Source organism: Lepisosteus oculatus, chromosome 5, assembly GCF_040954835.1.
Source record: "Lepisosteus oculatus isolate fLepOcu1 chromosome 5, fLepOcu1.hap2, whole genome shotgun sequence".
NCBI lineage: Eukaryota > Metazoa > Chordata > Actinopteri > Semionotiformes > Lepisosteidae > Lepisosteus > Lepisosteus oculatus.
Window position 1 is genome coordinate 10,718,637 of NC_090700.1, and position 23,493 is coordinate 10,742,129.

The 23,493-nt window shown below is 36.3% G+C and overlaps 1 protein-coding gene across 5 annotated transcripts in view; it reads right to left on the minus strand.

Moving 5' to 3' along the window:
• The window catches only part of dync2h1 (dynein cytoplasmic 2 heavy chain 1), a 149,585-nt gene that overhangs the window by 117,888 nt on the left and 8,204 nt on the right, over positions 1 to 23,493 (minus strand). For all 5 annotated transcript variants that reach the window (XM_069190091.1, XM_069190090.1, XM_015341694.2 and 2 more), the window contains exons 17-51: positions 23,136 to 23,275; positions 22,688 to 22,916; positions 21,838 to 21,965; positions 19,778 to 19,893; positions 19,476 to 19,603; positions 18,920 to 19,069; positions 18,545 to 18,750; positions 18,221 to 18,376; positions 17,445 to 17,559; positions 17,038 to 17,208; positions 16,403 to 16,785; positions 16,062 to 16,194; positions 15,621 to 15,738; positions 15,357 to 15,469; positions 15,160 to 15,273; positions 14,725 to 14,875; positions 14,426 to 14,631; positions 13,952 to 14,134; positions 11,641 to 11,823; positions 11,229 to 11,452; positions 10,351 to 10,466; positions 9,601 to 9,800; positions 8,619 to 8,883; positions 8,270 to 8,477; positions 7,977 to 8,106; positions 7,656 to 7,811; positions 7,172 to 7,431; positions 5,492 to 5,738; positions 5,162 to 5,313; positions 4,279 to 4,423; positions 3,219 to 3,321; positions 2,625 to 2,792; positions 1,278 to 1,408; positions 579 to 827; positions 188 to 296 (exon numbers count right to left, since the gene is read on the minus strand). In XM_069190091.1, the coding sequence (XP_069046192.1) occupies positions 188 to 296; positions 579 to 827; positions 1,278 to 1,408; positions 2,625 to 2,792; positions 3,219 to 3,321; positions 4,279 to 4,423; positions 5,162 to 5,313; positions 5,492 to 5,738; positions 7,172 to 7,431; positions 7,656 to 7,811; positions 7,977 to 8,106; positions 8,270 to 8,477; positions 8,619 to 8,883; positions 9,601 to 9,800; positions 10,351 to 10,466; positions 11,229 to 11,452; positions 11,641 to 11,823; positions 13,952 to 14,134; positions 14,426 to 14,631; positions 14,725 to 14,875; positions 15,160 to 15,273; positions 15,357 to 15,469; positions 15,621 to 15,738; positions 16,062 to 16,194; positions 16,403 to 16,785; positions 17,038 to 17,208; positions 17,445 to 17,559; positions 18,221 to 18,376; positions 18,545 to 18,750; positions 18,920 to 19,069; positions 19,476 to 19,603; positions 19,778 to 19,893; positions 21,838 to 21,965; positions 22,688 to 22,916; positions 23,136 to 23,275 (5,986 nt within the window). The remainder of the gene's footprint in view (positions 1 to 187; positions 297 to 578; positions 828 to 1,277; positions 1,409 to 2,624; positions 2,793 to 3,218; positions 3,322 to 4,278; positions 4,424 to 5,161; positions 5,314 to 5,491; positions 5,739 to 7,171; positions 7,432 to 7,655; positions 7,812 to 7,976; positions 8,107 to 8,269; positions 8,478 to 8,618; positions 8,884 to 9,600; positions 9,801 to 10,350; positions 10,467 to 11,228; positions 11,453 to 11,640; positions 11,824 to 13,951; positions 14,135 to 14,425; positions 14,632 to 14,724; positions 14,876 to 15,159; positions 15,274 to 15,356; positions 15,470 to 15,620; positions 15,739 to 16,061; positions 16,195 to 16,402; positions 16,786 to 17,037; positions 17,209 to 17,444; positions 17,560 to 18,220; positions 18,377 to 18,544; positions 18,751 to 18,919; positions 19,070 to 19,475; positions 19,604 to 19,777; positions 19,894 to 21,837; positions 21,966 to 22,687; positions 22,917 to 23,135; positions 23,276 to 23,493) is intronic.

The window sequence follows — 23,493 nt, forward strand, 5'->3', positions numbered from 1 at the left end:
TCCCAACTCCTACAAGGAGTGTCAAGGGATTTTCAATAACCCTGATTGACGAATGGAAATGACCGGGACAGTATTGCTTCTGTCAATTCTTATCAGCTGTTTTAGCTTTCGACATCTCTCTTGTAGATGGCTCGATTCAGAACAAAACCAATTTTTTTTTTGACTGAAAAACGCTGAGTGCACTGACCAGATGACAGCAGGCTGTTGACCATTTCCAGAAAAGAAGGATGTACAAACTGATAGTCTTCAAGAAGCAGTAAAACCTGCTGTCCTTCAATTCCAGCCATCTGCATCACCTATAGGTAGGGCATTAAATAAAACAAAATTCTTAAAATAAACATTAGTTAAGCAAATTTGTATTATATTCCATTGAAATATCTGCTCTCTACACAATTTCCAAAAGTAATGAATAATCTGAAAATTTAAATTAGACACATTTATAGAATATGTACAGTAAAGAATTGGTGGTCGTGGAGCATTCACCTTAAATAATATTCCATTGAAGAAGAAGAATTTGGTCAAAAAGAGTTAATACACCAGATAGAAGATTATACTTATCATCTACAGTAGGAACCTACATTTTTCAGGTCATTTTTAAATTGTTTGAGCCCGTAGCCTCTGGATATCTTCGGTGTGAAGAGTGTAGCTCCATGCATATGGCTGACCACACAGGTGGCAGTCCGCCGGCCGACACCTGCACGCCCCGCCAAGAGGAGAGAGCCTCCTGGGTAACTCAGTACCCTGTCCACTCGAGACATATACTCCAACACCTCATGAAACAACAGTATGTCCAGCTCTCTGTTGTCTCTGCCATATAGCACTACACCCTGTGGGGGAAAAAAAGACAAACCAATGTTTTTTTCATATTTTGCTTATACTAGAACAGTGCAGTCATCCGTCAGGAGCAATTTAATGTTTCTCAAGTCAGAGGCACAGATGAATTGACCTAGAGGGTACTCTCTCTTTTGAATACTTTTCCATTTCCCACAAGTGGAATTAAATGTTTGCATTGTTTATCATTGTCTCTACGAAAAACCTGCAAAACATTATAACACGATAACATAAAACACGCCTCAATGAAATATCCACGATAAGGAGAAACTCTACCTTGCTCCAAGGAGAAAGCATAGAAATAAGCAGGCATTGGCGAATAAATAAAGATTAAATAACCCTCAATAAATTCTAATAATGAAGGTAGGATTCTACAAAGCAAACCTTAACCAAGCAATTACAACTCAGAACAGTGCACATACTGACAAAAGTCGGTCCTGCCTTACCTTGTGGATGACCTCTCTCAGGTCAGTGGAATTCAGTCTGCCCAGTGGCTTGCCATGGGGGGGGAGGGACTGTCCAGGAGCAATTACTGAGCCAGCCTCATGTGCAGCCCCCCAAGTTACATAGAAAGCATCTGTAAATTTGGTTACACGAAGGAAGGTAACATTTATATGCTCTTTATTTTTATATACAGACATACACAAGTGCCAAACTAACACTTGCTAGAACATCTAACATGCATATTGGAACATTTCAGTTTCATTTCAAACAGCACTACTATGTCTGTACCATATATAAAAAAAAAGTTTACCACTTAAAAAACAGTGATAGTAGAAGACCAATAAAAAAGGTTGTGCCTGTAATTGCTATGATAAAAGAGTTTCCTACTACTTTCGTGTTCATGTACCACATTTAAAACCTGCCCGCTCCTTCTGTCAAAATCCTGTACGTGCATTAACTGATAACTTTGGAATTTGGGATTTTTCAAGAAAAGAAAAACAAAACTATCCAATTTATCTTTGAAATTCAATAATTAATGGACAATTCTAGGAAAGATGAGATTACATGAATGTTGAAGACGGTAGAATGATCTTCATGAAGTCCAGGGGGAACAGAACTAACAATTTCCAGATACTTCGTTATTTCCAGTTATTACTGACACAGTGTGTTCTGCCTTCTTAATAAGAGGACATTCGAAATGCGAAAAGTTTCTTTTATATTTATACTTATCAAGCTACAGTACATGATAGAAAGTCTATAGACATTTTTAAGGTGGAAATAGTAGTTAACAAAGGTCTCCAGGTAAGGTTACCAATTGTGTTGGACTTCAAGAAAGTAGTCTATTCCCAATCATAAAATGCAAAGGAACTCTTGGCGATTCACCCAGATTTATAAAAGTTTTAATACATTTTCATTTCAACCTCAGCCTTAACATATACAGCACATTAACACATTCATGTATTCATATGGATTAAAATTGAAATTCAACGACCCTCTAAAGTTTTAAGCAAAAGCACACATAAACCAGACTATGCTAATTGCCCATAGGTTTCACAGTACAAACAGTTGCTATAAAAACTTATTTCATCAATCTTCTGGGCTATCAAACCAAAGTTTGGAAGTTTTTAAAGAGGACTTCTCTTATCCTGTAATTCAATGCTTTGTTATTAAAGTGGGGCAATCGAGCATCTGGCTATGTCCTGTTAAATTTTTATGTCTGCACAGCCAACCAGTTAAAGAGGGGGGAAACAATTAGCCAAAGCTTTTGCATCCAGTTCTGTACTGAAATTCTCATTGCAGAAATTAATGACAGTGCAAGTGTCCTTTCTTAAATTGCTCCTATGAATTACCTGACATGTTCTCCAAGATGTCTGAGCCCCAGTCTCCACGAATCACTGACTGCAAAATATTATCAAATGTGCTAATATCCTTTGCAGTGACAAGACGGTCACGGAACAGGCGTCGTGCTTCATAAGCAATGATCTCCAAAACATGGTCTGTGGTGTTTCGAGATTTTTCTAAAAATATAAACGTTCATAAAAATGTAAAACATAGCAAACAAAAATAATGAAGTTTATTTAGAAATGTGCTTATTACTTATTAAGTAGAAAAAATATAGCACTGAAATGTTACATACCATTTTTTGGTATGTATTGTGTTTGGAAGGAAAGGTGAATAGAAAGAAAGAAAAGGAATTATTACAGTGAGAAACGAAAAAAATATATTTCAAAGTGACAGAAATTACTTGGTGTACAATGCAAATAAATTTCATACATTGCAATGGCCTGGAAGAAGAAATAATACTATTACAGAGTATCTCTGGAAAATAATGTGCAGCCTATATTTCAGTAAACTGTCAAAATGTCAGCAAAATCCCACAAATAACAATACTTGTCTAGTTATAACTCTGGCAGTTAGGACATTAAAATACACTTATATCTCACCTCCAGTCAAGTCATATCTAAAGAGACTCAGCACCCACTGTGTGAGAATGCAAGGAGTAAAAAGATAGTGGCTGTAGTCATCCACTGTAAACCTGGCTCTGACCTGAACACAAAAGAAATATGTAAGTAAGAAATGAAAAACTTCCAACTAAAACTGACCTTAAATTTTTAAAGTCAGTCTCTTGAAATCTTCAGCACAGCTTCCATAAATCAGAATTCATGCACTGCTGCTCATCCTTTCTAATCAAACATTAAATCCTTGCCCTCTAAATAATGAGTTGTACTGCTAATAACTAAGCCACATTTTATGGTGCATAGGATTTCTGATTTAAGTTTCCACCTTCCTAATAAGCTATATTTGGAAGCCTTTAAGTAAAATGAATTAGATATAGAAGGCTGGTAATAGAAACAGATAAGGCATGGACTTATACACATCATACAATTTGAATCTGTAGTTTTATTTGTCAAGCAGCTAAAGCTTAAGGTAAAGCAATTTCAGCTAAAAATTGCACATCTAAACAAATGATAATGGAAATCAGTCAAATGGTTATGGAAATGGCAGGAGACATTTGACGTGCTGATCAAGAGACTTACATCAAATTCTCTTTTATTTTGCACTAATGGGAATTTTTATTATCAATAATAATCACCATCATCATCAGTATAAGCAGTATACTTTAAATGTATGTGAATAAATTCATATTTAGTATGAGCTGGAGTATTAGAACCATGACCCTCACCAGGAAAAGAGGAGTATTATATATAGGAAATAATAATAATAATAATAATAATAGTAATAATAATAATAATAAGTATTATAGGAAAAAATGGATTGATGGATGGGAGTATTATATAATTAAACCATCCTAACAACTGTATGTTTCTCTATTTTCTTAAAACACCCTTAAAAACCAAACGATAACAAAAGTAAGGGAGATGCTTTCATGTCTAGCTAAAAAGTTAAAACAAGATAAAAGGTCTCTTTGGAGATGCCCCACAGTATAACTACATTTGTTTAAAAAGGACCTGGAGAGGAACCATGCTATCCTGCTTGCCTGACCTGCTCATACACCTGCACCATGGATCCTGCCAGCTGGTGGATTTTGCCTGCTGATCCCCAGGCCCCATGGTTCTTTAAGCTTCTGTGCAGCACTGGCTGAAGGTAGGCACTGTAGATAGTCTGCAACTGCTCCCTGTCTGGGTAACTACAGATATGACAAATGCCAAAAATATACAATGAAGAATAAACTTTACTGATTTTTTTACATTTATGTTAGGACATGAAAACTGAAAAAATACTGACCATTAAGGTAAATTACACTACGGAAAAATTCAAATACTTGATTTGTATTCCCCTTAACCTTCACTGTCAAGTTATGTTCTCAGGAAATGTTTCCTGGTGCACAGTCAATGAAAAATAATTGTATGGTCTACAAATTCATTTTTATATCCATTCCTCAATAAAAAACAAAATGTTCTAGCATGCAGATTTATTTGCATTACTTGATTGATAAGACAGTGATACATTTGAAATGATTTTAATGATAAAATTTATTGAATGTCTGAGAGCTTTACTGGCACATGCTGCTATTATTAATGAAGTATTCTCATTCAATGTTTTAAAGGGATAAATTACAGAACGTATTGTACAGAACAGGGAATTCAAATTAATTTGATGAACAACATTTAGGATTTAGAAAACAAACTAATATATATACCAGAGTGTGCTTTTTAAAATTGTATTAATATCTGCTTTTCTAAAGGTTATATATCCACAGAAATAACATTTTTCATATCTGGAAGATGGCATCTGGGTAGTTATAACAGAAAAACAAACCATGCACAAGTATATATAATGCTAATTTTATGCATTTTAGGACATTCAGTAACGCAGAAAATTAAACACCAATTGTTGATGCTGACTGTGCATTGTAGGTACTTACTCAATCGTACAAATTCGAACTATTGATGTAAATCTTGATGTGAGAGCATGCCTCCCCACTGTACCTCCTGCAGACATTGAAGCCACAATCTGTATATTCTCCAGTCCAACCCACTCCAGATTTTCATCATAGAAACCATGGTACGTCAGCACCTTGAGAAAATAAAATAAAACATTTAGATACAATGCATATGAGAACTACTGGTCAACCGTACAAAACTGCCATGATTTCTAAAAAAGGCATCAGTTGAATGGATATTAAAATGTATGTAATCCTCAATAATGTATATATAAAACAGATTTAAATCCTCCTTAGAAACGCAGGCCATACCTGCTGAAGAAAGGCAATAAGATTACTGGTTCCCCACTTGTCTGGTTTTGGAAGGTTGATGTCCTTTAGGTACAAAATAAGACGTTCGCAATCTTTAGGCCTGTAAACTCTTCCTGTGTTGGAGCTGATAACCAGGCAGGTCTGTGTTAATTTTTGGAGAACATGTCGAGAAGAGGTTTGTGCACTACAGTGCACAGTGGCAACCTGGGTTGATCTGAGCTGGGAGAAGGCATAATGCAAGAGCATCCTGGAAACACATTGAAAAATGTACAATAAGTCAGATACTGTTCTGTGAAAGATCATTCAGTGGCAAAAGAGGTAAGTCTTACACCTTAAATTGTTTTACTTTTTCCACTGGGAAGTAAGGAAACTTTAAAATTGCAAACACTATAAGATTCCAGGATTATACAGACAAGGGACGTCTGCAAGACACATTTAACATTCATCTAACAAATGCCAAGGGCAACATTTTCTAAAATGCCAAAATAATGAAGACAAAACGCACAAAAGATCTGTTCCAAATTAATAAGATATTCTGTCAATTACAGAAAATATCACACATTTCTTACAATTCTTTTTCTTTGACTCAATGTGTTAATATGTAAAAAAAACGATCTCAAGTATAAAGCACACAAAGGTTAAGCTCTAAAGGGATCATAATCCCCCAAGAGTTTATAAAATACTGTCTACTAATCAGGATGCCCATTCTAGGCTGCCCATCTGTCATTCACTGTGGGAGGAATAATAAACATTCTATGTAAAATTCCCCAGTTGAAATGCTCTGTGTAACCAATGTACATCACCTCTGCTGAAAAACAAACCACATATAAAATACTCCTAGGAAAACACAAATCCATTAAATACTTATAGGCAAAGTGTTTGTAGCAATTATTGCATTAAGATGTAACATTATTTTGCAAGATGTAATATTAACAAATTGTACTGTAATGATCATGGATGAGGAAGACAACTATTTTAGCAAAAGTTCACTCCCTCCATTTCCCTTTAGCTCTGTGTCCATGCTGTGACTGTACAAGGACAGGAGGGCACTGCTGTCGCAGTGTACGGTCAGTGCATGGGCCCTGCTCTATGAGTCAAGTGGAATATTCAGTGCTCACAGGGCACCCATAAGAGGAGAGAAGGTGACAGTGGAGGGACCCCAAGGGGAAACTAGACTGCGCATTTCAAGATATTTAATCCCTTAGTGGCAATCAATGGAGGGTGGATAAATATGGGCAGGTGTTTCATTAGGAATCCAGAGGCAGCTCTAGACTGCATGTCTTTTTCCTTATTATCCTGTTTTGTCTTTTACCCAACTTTTGCACTAAATCATTTGCAGTCAGGTCTTACTAAGACTTGTTACATCATCATTGACATACAGTATTATATTATAATTTCTTGATTAGCAGGTTGCAATATGTTTTCATCAATTCATTGGGATTTACAGATGCCCTTTAAGGCACGATACAAAATTCAAAGTTGCTCATGACAATGTTGTCTACTTTTATAACTTCTTTATGAAACGGCACCACTTGAAATATATGAAACTAATAGAGGAATTCAATTAATAAGCAGAAATAAACCTGGATTACAAAGGTGACACTGATATTTTGAAATTGAATTATAAATACATTTTTCAGTTATTTAAATTTAGCATACAGCATAACGTAAAACATTTACCCTTTTCCACAGCCTTCAGGACCTACTAATATAAAAGGCTGTCTGTTTTCACTGCAGAGCCACTGTCTGAAGTAATCCAAGCCTCTCTGCATGTCAGGTGTCTGAACGACAGGGAGTTTTTGAGGATTACTAAAATCCTCTGCAGACAAGTTCTCTGGCTTCTGCAGCTGATATGCTGCCAAACGTCCAGTCCCGGGATCATAGAAAGTGTCAAGGGGCTTGCGGAGATCAGGTGGACTTTCCCTTGCCCAGCTGAGAACCTAAAATGTTTTGGAAAATGTAAGTTATTTTTGGTTAATGATTTTATGACTACAATATATTTTGAAGAGTTGTGACTGCATTTGGCAAAACAATAATGAAATAACATGTGTTGATCAGTGTCATATAAGATGATGTCTAGAATCAAAACACATGCTCTTCAGCAAATGGTTAATGTTAAATAGTGAGCTTTATAAACCATTAGAACTCGTGTTGTCAGTCTTACCTGTTTTGCAAATTCCTGCCGGGATTTAAAATTCAGGTTTCCACCAAGACCCCTAATTAAATTGACCACAAATTGGCCTCGTTCTCGGACACCACTGAGATGAGATAAGCCGTTCAAAACTGTGCCCACCAGACTTGTATCCACAACAAAATCATTCTACAGGACCACAGGGAGAAAAGGAATTAAAATTACTGAAAGTGAAATATACATTGGGAAGTTCAAATAATGTACATTGTGTTGTCATTGTCAGTACTCTGAAGGTTTGTGAACTTAGAAAGATGGACGGTACTTTCTCAAAACCTTTTTTGCAGTTGAAAATACCTGCTTTAGAACCCAGTCCAAACCCTTTTCAAAGTAGTCTCCAATCCAGTTTTCAAGATTACTTCTACATTCATCAGTCTGTGTCTTCAACCAAGATTTCACCAAAGAATTTATATCTGTATCTTCATCACTAGATCAAGAAGACAGAAAATGTATTTTAACTTACGGTAAGTGCAACTTCTTCACTGTTTTTGACTTCATTATATGACTGACTAATAAAAGGAGCAAAAGTTTGTATAGGGTATAGTAAAATTGCTAATGGTACACAATGGTTTTTAAAAAAAAAGTCACACCTCAGAAAAATCATTCCCATTCTTGATATAGTAGCTGGGGATGCACAGCTCAGGTCATGGGTCTCAAACACAAAGTTAACATTAGGTCCAAACTGAATCCTTTCCCCACTGGGCATGGTGAGAAGCCTGTTATCATCCAGCACTGAGTTCAATGACTCAATCCACTCAGGGTCAATATCACCATCACAGATAATCCAGGAGCTGACCTCTGAAAACAGCAAGAAACCTAATAACAGAACCAGTCCAGAAAAACTCCAAGAAACTCAAAATCCTGCATACTGGTTTTATCATATTTATATATTGGAGGTCCTAAAGACCTAATAATAGTGCATTACGTCAAGGCTCTTACCTTGTGCCTCACGAACAACCTGCCTGGCACTGTTGGTCAAGACTCCATCTGACCACTCCCTAGTGTCCATGTCAATGTGTCCTAAGAGCTGCTGTCTAGCCATAGCTTTGGGGTTCATGGTGTATTGCTTCACGACTCTGCCTATCCTGCCGAGAGCTGCCCTCAGCGTGCGCCACAGGGTTGACTTCCCTGCACCACTAGGGCCTACAATGACGACCCCCATTCTCTGCCGGAGCTGTTCATCAAGCTCGAGGGCTTTCTTGATCTGGAGACAAAAAAGAAAAAGCAAACAATCAGTAGTTTGATTCATATGATGCAGAAAAGTAAAGAAGGTAGGGCTAAAAATGGCATAGTATTCTGATTAAAACAACTCCTCTGGCACAAAGTCAATGATTCCTTTCAGACATGATTATGTTCAGACTTCATAAACGCCAGATGGCATGTAAGAAACAGCACTTTGCTTAGGATACACCACTGCATACATAGATGAAGACAGAAATTTTAAAACCTATATAAAATCAGTATTACTGTGAGGGACATGTTGGTGTCCTTCCAATATTCATTCATAGCCCTTTCAAATATTCTTGATCTTGTGTCCTGGATGAAACAACCCTGAAAGCCCAGGCTCAATCCCACCACAACAATGTGGAAATCACAATTTTATTTCATGTCCAAAATCCTATATTGCTTTGCTAGCAATTTCATTCCAAATATAAGTGATGAGCCCAAATATATTCAAATTCTGTTTAAATTAAAACTTTACCTTAAAAAGTGATTGGAAATTATAAAAATTCACATTGACAAATCAATGCCAAATATGATGAAACTTAACATTTACATATTTAGAATAATCCCTCCCTGCATCATGTAGGTATTCTGAAGTGAGCCTGGGGAATATTTAACAATTACAATTTGATGCATTTGCAGTTTGCAGCCTTCTTAATGTGTTTCTTCTGTCCCTTTTCAGTATTCAGATCCGTACCTGATTTGGGATTATTTCCAGCTTTGCCTCCTCAAAGACAGCTTGTAAGGCAGCAGTGAGCTTTTCATATTCCACATCTGTAAAGTCCACACCAGGGAACACATCTCTCACCAGGGCATCAAAGCGAGAGCTGTCGGCAAATGTCAGTTTGGACATGGTATTCAGACGCAAGGCCTGAACCACAATGTGACTTTCCTTAACTTCAGAAAAAAGAGAAATATAAACACTTTTTAAAACACAAACACTTTAAACGAGATAGCATGTACAGAACATGCTGGAACAAAATTGTTTTACAGATGTTAAGATGTGAAGACAGAAATCAATGCCTTACAAAGCTTACCATTTAAAAGTACACTGCGGTAAAGAAAGTACAGTGTAGTGGTCATGATAGTTATGTTAGTTTTACTGAACTTTTATTTAAATCTCCAACATTGTGATTTTACAATTTTGAAAGTTATTGCATGTTAGATATTTAAGCATCTTAATTTTTTGTAGAAATTGAACTATTCTCAATAGAACTAAGTAACACTGAAATTCTACTGGTCAGCAGGTAGAATTTGTAATTTTTTTAAATTTACTTATGTAGGTTTATCTGCCTTCTAGGTTAAAAAAATATTTCACTAAAGTTACAAAACAGATTTAGAACAACTTCCCAATGATCCATGGAAGGAAAAAAAAGAGGAAAAAAACAGCATCTAAGAAAAATTGCTAAAGACAAAACCTATGAAGAAGACTATTGATCACACTTACTTTTCTCTTTGCTTTCATTTTTCCTCTGTTGTTGCAGCAGACTTCCACATCCCCGAAGAACAGTCTTCAGAGCTCTCAGCCCCCAGTCATAGTGCTGCTGGGGGGTTAAAAGCTCCCTGTGCAACAAGAGAACGACAACAGATGTGAATTTAAAATGTGCATTAAAGTTTTCCTTTATAACCTTAAGAACTCAAGAGAGCTAGAAAAATTAGGGGACACATGCCAGATGCCCATGCTGCAGGATATTGATTTTAAAAAACCTAACTTTATCTTCACAGAGGAAGGAAATCGGTTCAATGGCTTAAAGCTGATGCCTCAGACCCCCTAGGGTAAAGGTCTGAAGCACTGTTGTCACATTAATCTAAACTTGATTTTCGGTTCATGTAGCTTTAATTCCGAATTGCTTTAGGGATAGTTTTTTTGCTTCTGCAAAATCAAGAATTCCTGGGACTCTGGGACCTTCCCAATCCTTTTCTAAACACACATTATACATTTAAACCATGAACTCTAGACAGTATCAGGTTGTTGCAGGGCACACCACACTGGAGCAGACCACCAACGTAGGGAAAATAATACATGTAAAAACAGAAATTAAGGGGACTCATGCACCTAAGTGGAACTTTACTGCTATGAAAATGAAAAATGATTCTATAAAATACAACACTGATTCCCTTTCATTTTAAAATAATTAAAAATGGCTTTTCAAATCATTTCCCATTATCCCTTATGGGATATTAGTCCCCATGCTGCTAACAACATATTAATTTATAATCATGTCTGCCTTAGAAAAAGTAACAAACAGCAACTGCAGGAACAATTACTAGTTGCAACAGCAGACTAAATTATAATCACAGTGTCTTTAGCACTCATTTACTCACCTGGAGAGATTAAAGATGGCAACTAGTTTTCGGCCTAAAATCTTGCCATCTTTAAAGCCCTCCGAGTACAAAATGACTTCGGCAATGAGTTCATTGTCAGGGCGAGACATGGCCACAGGCCTGAAAAGCTGTTTTAGATTATCAGGAAGTTTCTGTCTTCCTCCATAACCTTTCCCTGCAGGGTTCAAGGTTATGAAAATGCCGGAGTTGGGATCAAGTTCCACCTATGAAGGGAAAAAATGCTAATTTACTGTTGTGCATTCTATTAAAAAGAACAAACCATAAATGAATGTAGTATAATTTAAATACAAGTATCCATCGAAAGAACCATCCGTATATCATTTAGCTTGAAAAAAAGATAAGAAGGTTAGTCTATTCTATAAAGTCTGATGGAGCAGTGGAGAAAACCTACCTCTTTCCCCAGAAGTTCACATGTGCTCCTTTGGTTTTTTAAAGAGTTTTGAATGGCCTGAATTTGCATGGAGACAGCCGACAGCACAGCCTCTTCCAGCCGATTGAATTCATCAAAGCAGCCCCAGGCTCCACACTTCACCAGACCAACAAAGATGCGCCCCATAGACTTCACATCTATGCCCTTTTCAAACATAAATTCTGTATTAGTTACCTCCCCTTAGATAAAACACAAACAAAAGATATTTGAATAATATCAGTTACCAGTTATGGTGCACATTATTGTATTCATTTTATTTTTGGGCAATGTAGATTTTCATATAATCTCAGAATTTCAGATCCTGTTGGACGGATACAAAATAATTCAATATTTAAGACTGCCAGGGCTTTTAACTTCATGCTGATACATTTGCAAGTTGGCATGTCCATGCACCAGATTTGATTATTAAATTGGACAAAACCCAGCCCTTCATACTCATTTGGCTATTCAATGTCAACATCCCAGTATACTTTGTTAGACCTAAACACCAAGTTACCATCAAAAAACAGAAAAGTCATTCTGAGGGTCTTTTCTGAGGCACTTTTACAACCACATATGGAGGTATACAACATGATGCTCTCAGAAATTCCAAATTGTGTAGTATATATAAAAACACGCTGGCCAACTCGTTCAAACAGGAGTCTATGAAATCTGTAGGGCTTCAGCTTTAATGCAAATGGAAATCGACTAGATTAACCATGTTCTATGAGGCCTGGAAACAACATCAATCACAATACAGCTGCTTTATGGAATGTCAGAAATGCATACTACTCCAAATTGATTGGTAGTGAATAGAATAATCTAAGACTTTTTCAGATCATAAATGGTTTGTCAGGCTCCTTCTGTCCCTGTACATACCACTAAAGCAACAACTGAAGTGTGTAATGAGTTTTTTTTACATTTTTCAAAGTCACATATTAGGTGGCATACAGTATTTCGTCTAAGGATATTGAGGTGATGCATTTAGAACCTGTAGCAAATCCCTCCCTTTCAGACCTTAAATTTTCTAATTTCTACCACGTCACGCCATCGGAGGTGGCTGATTTGATATTTAAAAGTCCACCACTTGTTGCTTTGATCTCACAAAGCGATCAGAAAGGAAATTTATAAAAAGATCATTATAGAATTCAATTAAGGGCAAACACCTAGCAGATGAAGATTAATGTAGACAAGGGCAGATGTTTTAGCTCCATTCAGGTAGCAAAAACAACCTAGATGAAAAGTGAGAAACACTGAGCTTGAAAAAGTTAATTAAACATTTTTTCATATGTTGATACTGTACATCATGTACTTTTTCTAGACCATGTGGGAAAGCACTAAAATATGCCTTCATATTCTTAGAAATACACTTTCATTTTAGACTCATTGTATTAGCAGTCATACGATTGGTTTATGAGTCATTTGTTCGCCCATACTCAGAAAAGAAGAAACTGCATTCTAAAAGTAAGCACGGCTTTGTCACTTATAATACCTACATGAGCTTTTATCCTTGTATTTTCTAGTTCATATAATTCTAGTTTCTTATCTTTAACAGATTCTAACTATGATTTTGGGAGTACAGAGCAAGCTACCCAGCTATGATGTTGAAGCCAAATCCATGGCCTCTTTGAAAAACAGCTATTCAGGATCACCAAATCAAACAGTTGCTAACTACAAACTGTTACTAACAGTTACTAACTCAACACACACTGGTCTACTGCTTGCCACTTAAAACATGTTGAAAACTGTAAGTTTATCCATTTATGTACCTAAGTTGTAGAACTCTGGTCTGTGTCTGTAAGAAATTCAGAAGTGTGTAAATATTTTTAAAACTGGTCTAAGTAAAGTGTTATTAATGCACAACCTTAGCATTAATTACATTTTTTTCTATTTTTAAAACCTCTGCCTTTTATTCAAGTAGGTAGCTGCTTTAGCATGCGTAGGCTGCAAAGAAACAGGTAACGGGTTTATTCCATGCTGAAAAGAAAGGAAACACAACGTTTTGGCTGTGGAGCCTTCTTCAGGTGGGTGTTCTTCAGGTCTGAGCCTTTTCCATGTGCCTGAAGAAGGCTCCACAGCCAAAACGCTGTGTTTCCTTTTTTTTCTTTTCAGCATGGAATAAACCCATTACCTGTTCCTTTAAGATTTATAGCTTCCTAAGGAAAAAATACTTTCCATACAAACAAGTTGCTCACATAATTTTTCTCAATTCTTTTTAGCAAAAGAAGTGTACACGAGATTTATTCTTTCTGTCTTGAGAATAAAAATACTGTACACTAATGGATGTGTTTACCTCGTCACAGTTAAAAACAAGTACTTGTCTCCCAAACAATCCACCCAATGCTTTCACAGACTCGGTCTTGCCAGTACCAGCAGGTCCATAGGGATTTCCTCCTAAGCCCATCTTCATGGCTTGTGTTAGAGTAAGATAACACTTATCTGTCAGAGGAGTGTGAACCAGCTTGGGTGCATTACCCTGCTCAGGAAAAACCATATGAAAAAGGGATTTTTACAGTTAACCTTTCAAAGAAAAGGCAATACCAGAAAACATAAAACTGCTCAAGCAATATGCAATTGTTCTGTACAATATATAAAACATGCACTGCATATACAAATGCACTTGGGTATAACCATAAACATCATAATGTACACACATACACAAACGTACTAGAGGGCATGAGGTGGAAAAGAAAGATAAATTATATCTTTGAATACACACTGCCACCTATTGGGCATTTTGATATTTGATAGGCACAGGATCACATACCTGGTATTCATAGGTATAATGGAATTCAGCATCCACCATTTGAACATAGCATCTCTTGTCCTGTTTCAGATAGAACCGGAGCTGCTTTTTCCAGACCCAGGCCTCACAGTTATGTATTTGTGCTTCTTTAAGCTGCTTCACAACTTCAATGTTATGAATAACATCTAGAATGAGAGCTTTCAATTTCAACTGGAGAACACTAGCATCTAAAAAAAAAACCAAAATGAATTAAAAGTTGCTAAAACCCTCTTTAGGATGAAAAATACAAACATATATGCTACATCTATCTAAAGACTTACAAGTGCTTCCTGAATCTTCATTGCTGGTATCCACGTTTGTGTAATTCTCCAACTTATCCATCAATTCAACCTCCAGTTGCTGAAGGTTTTGATTTTTAATGGCATTCTCGACATCTTCGGTGAACTGTATCTGCTCAGCCAAGCACAAAATCTACACACAAAAACATTAACCTGCTTGCAAATGGCAGTTATGAACCAAAAAAAGCATAGCACATACTCTGTTAAATGTAATATTATGACTTGTGAATTATAAATTATTCAGAAGAAATACATTAGTTGTTTTCCCATCTCTACTTTCACTAGTTATACTGGAATAACAAATTCCGTAGTTGAAGTCGGTTCTTCCCAGAAATGTGAAACTAGCTAGATAGCTTTATAGTATCCATGTTATACAAAACACATTACAAGAAAACTGCAAATAAACAAGTCTAGTACCTGTGATGGAAAGCTTGAAGGATCAATACCAGACCTCCTCCCAGCAGAAACACACTCGTACAGCAGTTGTTTCAAGGTTTCTTTCATTTCTACAGATAAATCACTCAGCCAGACCTAAAAAAAAGTTTCACAAATGTATTCAGGGAACAAAAAATATTTTGACCTGAAAGATAACCTATTGCTATTTTGTCACTCACCTCTACATCATTTGAAATGCGGATTTTGTTTTTTAAAGGAACAACTTCACCCTCTAGGGATTTCATTGCAGTAATGTGCTGAAAACCTTCATCAAAGTCAACACTGCAGATACCTACACGAAAACACAAACAAATAAGAGCATATTACAATGTCAAAAATGGTACAGCTAGATGTCTATCTAGAAAATACTGAAAACATCCATTCTATGACGAAATGACAATGTACATCTTTCTTACACAAGAAAACGAAATACCAAAACATACCAGCGAACAGCTTCTTTAAGTGCGTTTGAATTACAGCAGGGTTTGTGGCTTGTCCAAGGATCTCCAGTAGGTCATCATCCCCAATGAAATAGAACCGTGGGAATGCAGAACGTTTCTCCTGCAATTACAAATGGTTACCTCAAATTCACCTTCTTAAAATGCTAGTTTTTAGGCTACATAAATGTAATTACTTTTATCATTAAGCAGCTTTTTCAGGAAAGCATTTTTGTTTTAGATACTATGCTCCTTTTGAATTTACAATTAGTAAAAAAGTCTTGAATCTGGGACATATTCTTTAGCACATTGACTATTAGATTCCTTTCTGAAAAGCAAATGAGTGAATAAACATTTTATATGAACTATTCACTTTCATTACACATAGTCTCACAGGTACCATTCAATGAGTATTCTTTAGAAAATACACTGAAAACAAATCTGTACCTCCAGAAATTCATTCAGTGATTTTTGGCACCTCTGCAGCTGATCCAGTATGTTGATCAGAGAATTCCTGATCCCTGCTCTGGCATTCAGTGATGTGACCCTACTGTCCCTTTGCACATCTGCCATTATAGACCTACAATAGGCACAAGGTGTTATTTTAATTATTTTCATGAAGAGAGACCGCGTTTCAGATAATTTAAATAATTGCAACAAACACCTGTAAAGTACATCCATAATTCATGTCAGCGATACTTAATGCAGTACATCATGCACCATCACACAGTTTTGTCAGGTCTTACTCTCAGAGAAAACTATCTACATAAAATCATTTATATAATAACCTGAAATCTTCATCCACTCTCCTGAACCGTGCCTGTTCCTTAGGCAAGGCTCCACGTCCAAAAATTGGCTCTAAATACACCCATTTCCTCTGAATGGCATTCAAGTTGTGCAGGTACTCATCTAGATCAGCTAGCTTGGTCTCCCAGATGGACACTTTGTCCTCAAAACTCCTGTAATATGGGGAATCCTTCAGGGACTGCAGCAGGCAGCGATTGTCCCCCACCTGGTTTACAATATCCTTCCAGTCCTTAATAAGCTTAATGGATCTGTTCTGACTATCCATATAGTCAGTGAGTGTAAAAACAGCTCCTATTCCCCACAAGTCCAATTCCCTTAAAGCCTCTCGAATGGTGACTTCTGCCTGAGCCCGGCTATTGAGGTCCTGCAAAAGTAAAGCATGTGTGGGTTTTTTTTTTACATACAGGCCTTTTAAATTAAATTAATGAACACATTTCTATTTCATATGTATGGAATTCATTTGATCTCATAAGATACAGACTTTTTTATTTTTGCAGTGAGACACTGTCTTCTTCATTCTGTTTTAAAATATGTTTTAATGTATAACAATATGAAATCCATCCTAAATCTGCTGCACATAAATTGAAAGCAAAATCCACAGAATAAAACTTCATACTTTCAGTTCTGAAGCCTTCTCCACAATTGAGTCAGCAACTTTAAGCAAATCCCCAAACACAAGCTTTTCTAGTGTGCTGCCCCTGGGAAGCCCAAGAAGACGAAACAGATCTAGCCAGTGATCCTGAGAAAGATGCTCTCCACGCACATACTTTAAAACAGGAACCACCATCTACACAAGAACAATGAAGAACAATGAACAGGACAAGTTTAAGACATTCATTCACTCTTTATGCACAGAGAAAAGTCCAAATATTTTAAAATGAAAAAAAAAAACATTTTTTCCAAGGTTTTTAAATAAAACCCATTTTTAGCCATTCAAAAACTGCTCAATGAAGTTACAGTGAAGTTACTGCTAAATCAATTTTACATGCTCATAGTTAGCCCTGAAACAAAACTGATTACTACCTTGTATTTGTCAATCTCTTTCTGCAGTTTTACAGTCATTGTTGTGTGCTCCTCTAGCTTTCGAAGTCTGTCATGCCACATAAACAGAAATTCTTCAAAAATAAACGTCTTGCTCCTGTAGAAGTACAAAAAGTTACGTTTCAATATATATTCAAAGGTCTAGGCATGGGAATATTCAAACTACAACATAATATTTTAGAATAAACAAACACTTGCATTCTTTAGTATTAGGGAAAAGAAAGTATATGCTAATATATGAATGAAAATGCTTCCATTCATCCATTTGCTAAACAATTCATCCAATATAGGATATCATGAATGTTCGCAATTATTTTGAAGATTTTGTCAGAGTACTTAGAAATTTTTCAATGCATGTGGAAAACGTCTTTTGGAATATAGCATTTTTTTAAAATGAGGAAGAAGGAGACTGACAGTCAAAGAACAGGTCAGATTATGTACAAGAGCATAAAGCAATGGATGCAGCAGAAGACATGTAAACTGAAGTAAAAATATGAGAAGATAGGATGAGGCGTACAGAGACTATATAAAAATGAACAACTCTTTAAGTCTTTAAAATAAACTGCATTTAACATAAATAGAATTGTTACCATTTGACACACCTCTAACAATGGACACAAAACTCAGTGTATTAATATATAATACATTTCAACATGATAGTTTGATAAAAGTTTTCCATAATGCACAATTCAAGAATGCAACGATTGCATTATAGCAGAACTGACTGCATATAGTTATACACAATCTGTACATCAGACCTGAAACTGATCCAGTCTTCCTTTGCTTTCTCCTGGAGCCCTTCATGATATTCTTCATAAAGTGACCACATCTGCACAAATTCCTCAATATCTTTGATTATTTCATGTGCAAGAGAAAACTCTGGCTCTTCCAAATCAAAGTGATGGCAGTCCTCACTAAAAACATAAGAAAAAACTGGATGAAAGAAAAAGAAATCTGCTTTCTTGCTAGAATCACCGTATTAGCAGTCACACAATTCCTTCTAGAATTATTAGCTAGCCCAGATTTATGAATGTAAATAGCACTCTACAAGCAAGCATTTCTTAGTCACTTATAATACATACAGTAGCTTTTTCCTTGTATTTTCCAGTTCGTCAAATTCGAGCTTCTTATCTTTAATGGTCTGAACACACTTTTGAAGGGCCTCCTGATCTCCGAATTCAATTATGTCATCATTTGGCTTCAGTTGGTCCCAACGGGCTTTAAATTTCTCAAGCTCATTCTGGTACACCTTAATCCGAGACTCCGCATTTGATTTCATGACTTCTACCTAAAACACAAAACAGAAATAAAAAAGGCTTGTATGGAAAATGTCTATGGAATTGAGGTTTTAGTGTTTTGAAATATGAATAAGTGATTACAATACTGGAAAGTGGGAGGAAAACATTTTTCCCCTCTTACTTACAATGTTGCTTTATTGAACTTGAAAACTCCCATACCTGCTCTTTGATCATAAGCTGATGGCTCTCCATCATTAATTCAAACTTGTCCCATTTAGCTCTCAAAGTACTGATCGTATCAAGACCTCCACCGGCAACAGACCGCAGCAATCGGTTTTTATCTTCAGATTCTTGGAAAAGGGGTAAAATCTGGAAAATCAAAGATAATTCAGTAGTAATGCATTACACCCATTTGGAAACAAGACTTAAATAGATATGCTACAGCTGTATCTCATACATTATGCAAAAGGATTAAGGGGGGCTAGGAATCCGTTTTAATTTACTGTACTTTTTTCATAATAGATATATCCAAAGCTAAAAACAAAACAATAAGGCTAAAAGGTTCAAGCACCTAAAAGCTATAAGTCACACATTTTAATTATACACCAGTTAATAAAATATGTCTTTCAAAGTTCTACTACATTAAAGCAATAAAACTGACAATTAAGTATATAGCCATTTGTTTGGGATTAAAACATACAAGTGACAGTTAACTAACAATTTAGCAAAAATGCATTCTAGCAATAAACAAAATCGTAAAACAATAAGGTTTTACTTCTGGCTTCTTAGCTTTCAGCTCTCCATGTTTCATATTGGCCTCGCCAATTTCATCAATGCTTTCTGGTCTGGTTGATAAGATTTCCATCGCTTCAGTAAGAAAGCTGTCAATATCCTGTGCATGGGCTAATGTGAATAAAATAGTGAAGAAATAATAAATGAAATCCCAAGGACAAGATGCTCAAAAACCGAGCAAGCAACCAAATATAAACCAATTACTATGGTTTTCAATACCCTCATGAATTATACATATTTGCTATTTTCAGTATTGTATTCAATTATTGTGCCAGTGTTTTTTACCTTGAATAGATTTCCTCAAAGACATGAGGAGCGCATCAAACAGTCTCTGAATTAAATCATCAATCACTGCCTTCACGGGATCACAATTGATTGTTATACAATCCACCTTCTCTGTGCTGCAAAATGTAAAATTGAGGATAAAATAAATTAGGGGCCACAGAAAACTTAGCTAAATTTAAAGCAATCGCCCTAAACATAAATCAATACGAAGCAGGTAGGTTAATCCCATGTGCGGGCTTGAACGCAAACCGCAATTACTTTGAAAACAGATGCTGATATCAATCTGCTTAATACTTTAAAGTGGGATGAATCTGCACAAATGGTTTCGCATTCTAATGATTCTCAATAACTTCACCACTCTCTCTCACTCACTCAAAATTACACTCCCTTGCCTGGCCAACCAATTTCAAACAATGGCAAGGCATTTTCTAACACCATTTGCTATTTCACTGAGGCACTATTTGTGCATTGAGCATCAAAAGAAAATGTGATTTATATAAACTGCAACAAGTTCATTAAATTATTGGAAAAATGGAACAGTAGGTGCAATGACATTTTATTTAACAGATATGGTAAGAGGTTAATTCATTATACTGATTAACATTTCCTGTGGAAGTCAAAGGCTACTAGCATGTGGCCCATCATCAGAAGCCATACAAGTTGTACGTCTGTAACGCATGATTCCACACACAGCGCCCAGACAAGCATATGCCTGTTCACTGGTATTTGATCCCTAGTTGCCACATCCTCTCAGGTCATCACATCCCATGTTTCAGATCTGGCAATCAAGGCATCCACAGCATAATTGCTCCAAAGGAAGCCATCATTACACGAGTACCATGAGGATAAGTGTTGTCTGGCTAGAATGTTGTCACATCAGGATTAATCTAGGAAGAGCAATAAATGAGGCCTCCTGGGATTTGATCGATGTACAGTGAGGTTGTCCATAATACCTACTAATTGATCATAACACCTGAACATCCTAATCAATCGGTGTGTTGTGCACAACAAGCCATATCACCATGCAACTCACAACTGGCTACCCACTGAAACTAAGCAGGTGTGAGCCTGGTAAGTACCTGGATGGGAGACCTCCTGGGAAAAACTAAGGTTGTTGCTGGAAGAGGTGTCAGTGGGGCCAGCAGTGGGCGCTCACCCTGCGGTCCATGTGGATCCTAATGCCCCAGTATAGTGATGGGGTCACTATACTGTAAAAAAGGCACTGTCCTTCAGATGAGACGTAAAGCCGTGGTCCTGACTCTCTGTGGTCATTAAAAATCCCAGGGCGTTTCTCGAAAAGAGTAGGGGTGTAACCCCGGCGTCCTGGCCAAGTTTCCCATTGGCCCTTACCAATCATGGCCTCCTAATAATCCCTATTGATGAATTGGCTTCATTACTCTGTTCTCCTCCCTACATATAGCTGATGTTGTGGTGAGCGTTCTGGTGCACTATAGCTGCCGTCGCATCATCCAGGTGGATGCTGCACATTGGTGGTTGTGGAGGGGAGTCCCTATTACCTGTAAAGCACTTTGAGAGGAGTGTCCAGAAAAGTGCTATATAAGTGTAAGCAATTATTATTATAATTACTCTCCAACGAGCCTGATCCATGTCACCAGCTGATAGTGACTGGAATTCCCAAATGACAGTGCACTACTGGTTCAGTGTTAGTCAGGGCTCTCTTGGAATCTAGCAAGATACTGTAGCAACCGCAAGCTTGAGATGCTGTTGATGAGAGATGCTGAGCAACGCATGATGCATTAAAAGATTAGTTTCTTTTGATTCTCAGCATATTAGAGCAGTTCAAAATAAGCAATATAAAGTCAAGTGAAAAAACAGACATTAGAAAAAAAGTTAAGAAGGCATTAGAATATTTCAATGTCTCTTGTAAAAGATGCAGTACTTCTGATGTGAAAGATACTGTATCTCAGACCACATTTCTTCAGCACCATTTTCATGCACACATTTATGTACCTGTAGTTCCAAATCAGATGTACTTTACTAATGGTGTGCACTTAATCTGTTTTAGAATAAGAAAACATTAAAATGACAGATTCGAATACCTTGGCAATCGTTCTGATTCTTTTCCTCTGGCTTTCAGTGCTTTAAAATTCCTTTCCCAATCCTGGGCAGTGTGGAGATGTTTTTCTACTAAAGCTTCAATATCCACTTGACCGAACACAACCCATTCCTGACAAGAAAACCTTATTTCAGTGAATGAAATTTAATCAAGACATTGGAAAATCATAAATATTAAAATGAGATATTTTAATACAACAGCAGAAGATTATTTTGAAAAAAACATACTATAACCACAAATGTGTGTGCATATAGATTCAAATATTATATGACAGAAAAAAGTGCAAAAATGCATGAGCATGAAACAATTATTTTTCTGTTAAAAATGTAAAAGATATCTAGAGCAGCGGCAGAAATGGTGTTTTTTCTACAGTTGCTTTCAGTTATGTTTTTGCCTAAAACTAAATTTGATCAGCATGTGGATGGACTTTATTAAAACACAAGCAGACCATATAAACCAAATAGTAATTGAAAAAAGCAATACTTTGCTCATTATTAAAGTGGATTACAGAAAATAACCTTGAAACTATAATTCTTAACTAAATAATAAATAATAAATAAATTAAGGGATTAATATATTTCTTGAAAAGGCCTGGCCAAATATTTAATGTTCGAAAATGTACGTTGGAGAAATGTCCAGAAAAAATAAATTAATTAAGGGCCCTGAATATTGAAATAATTAAAAACGTATTTTGGATCATGCCTTTGTTTTTTATATTTTTGAAAATAACCTATCTAAAAAGTGAGGAAATTAAGATTAGGATCACTATAGTCTTTTGTTTCACACAAATAGGGTACTAATTCATAAATCAAAGACCTTTGAATTGAACACACCTTGAACTTATCCTGCACTCGTGCCAGCCTTCTGAAGAGGTCTTCTGCTTTACTGAAGATGGTGATAAAGCCGCTAGCATTTCTGTCAATCATAATTGAGAAGATAAGCTCCTCTCCAGGTTCACTCACTCCCTTGAATTGATTTGGAATTGAGATAAACCTCTTCATCTCTCTAAAGTACTTGGCACGGACTTCTTCAAAGGGAGGCTTAAACTGCAGTCTCCCCTGCCTATGGAATTTAAGAAGGAAAAAAAGTTATACTGTATATAGCTCATTACATTTTACAATGCGTGAACCCCTACAATTTATTCTGTTAACAGCAGAAGAAAAGCTCTAAACTAAACATTACAGATATGACCATTTTAATTTGATTTTATTCAAAACAAACTTCAAACAACATTCTTTTATGCACTGGAAATTGACTACTTACTGAACTTTAACTACTTACTTGAAGGTCAAGTCAATATTTATTTCTGGCAGATTTTTATTGAGTGCCTCCAGCCCAACTTGGTATTGATGCTCCAAAGCTTTGTACAGCTGATGGTTCCAGTGCTGCCTCCAAGGTTTCATATCACCCAAACGAAAACCCTAAACACAGAACAGAGACATGTTTTCTTATTTATGGTTGTCTTTGTTCTGGAAGGAATAATAAAACAAATAATCATGTTTTAATAATGTCACATTTTTTATTATTTTGGTAGAAACTTTGCTTTTGACCGAAAAGAATAAACACTTCAGTACCTCAACAAAGCTCCTTCTTCAGTTAAAATTCACACATACTCGACAACTGTCCTAATCTGCTTGAC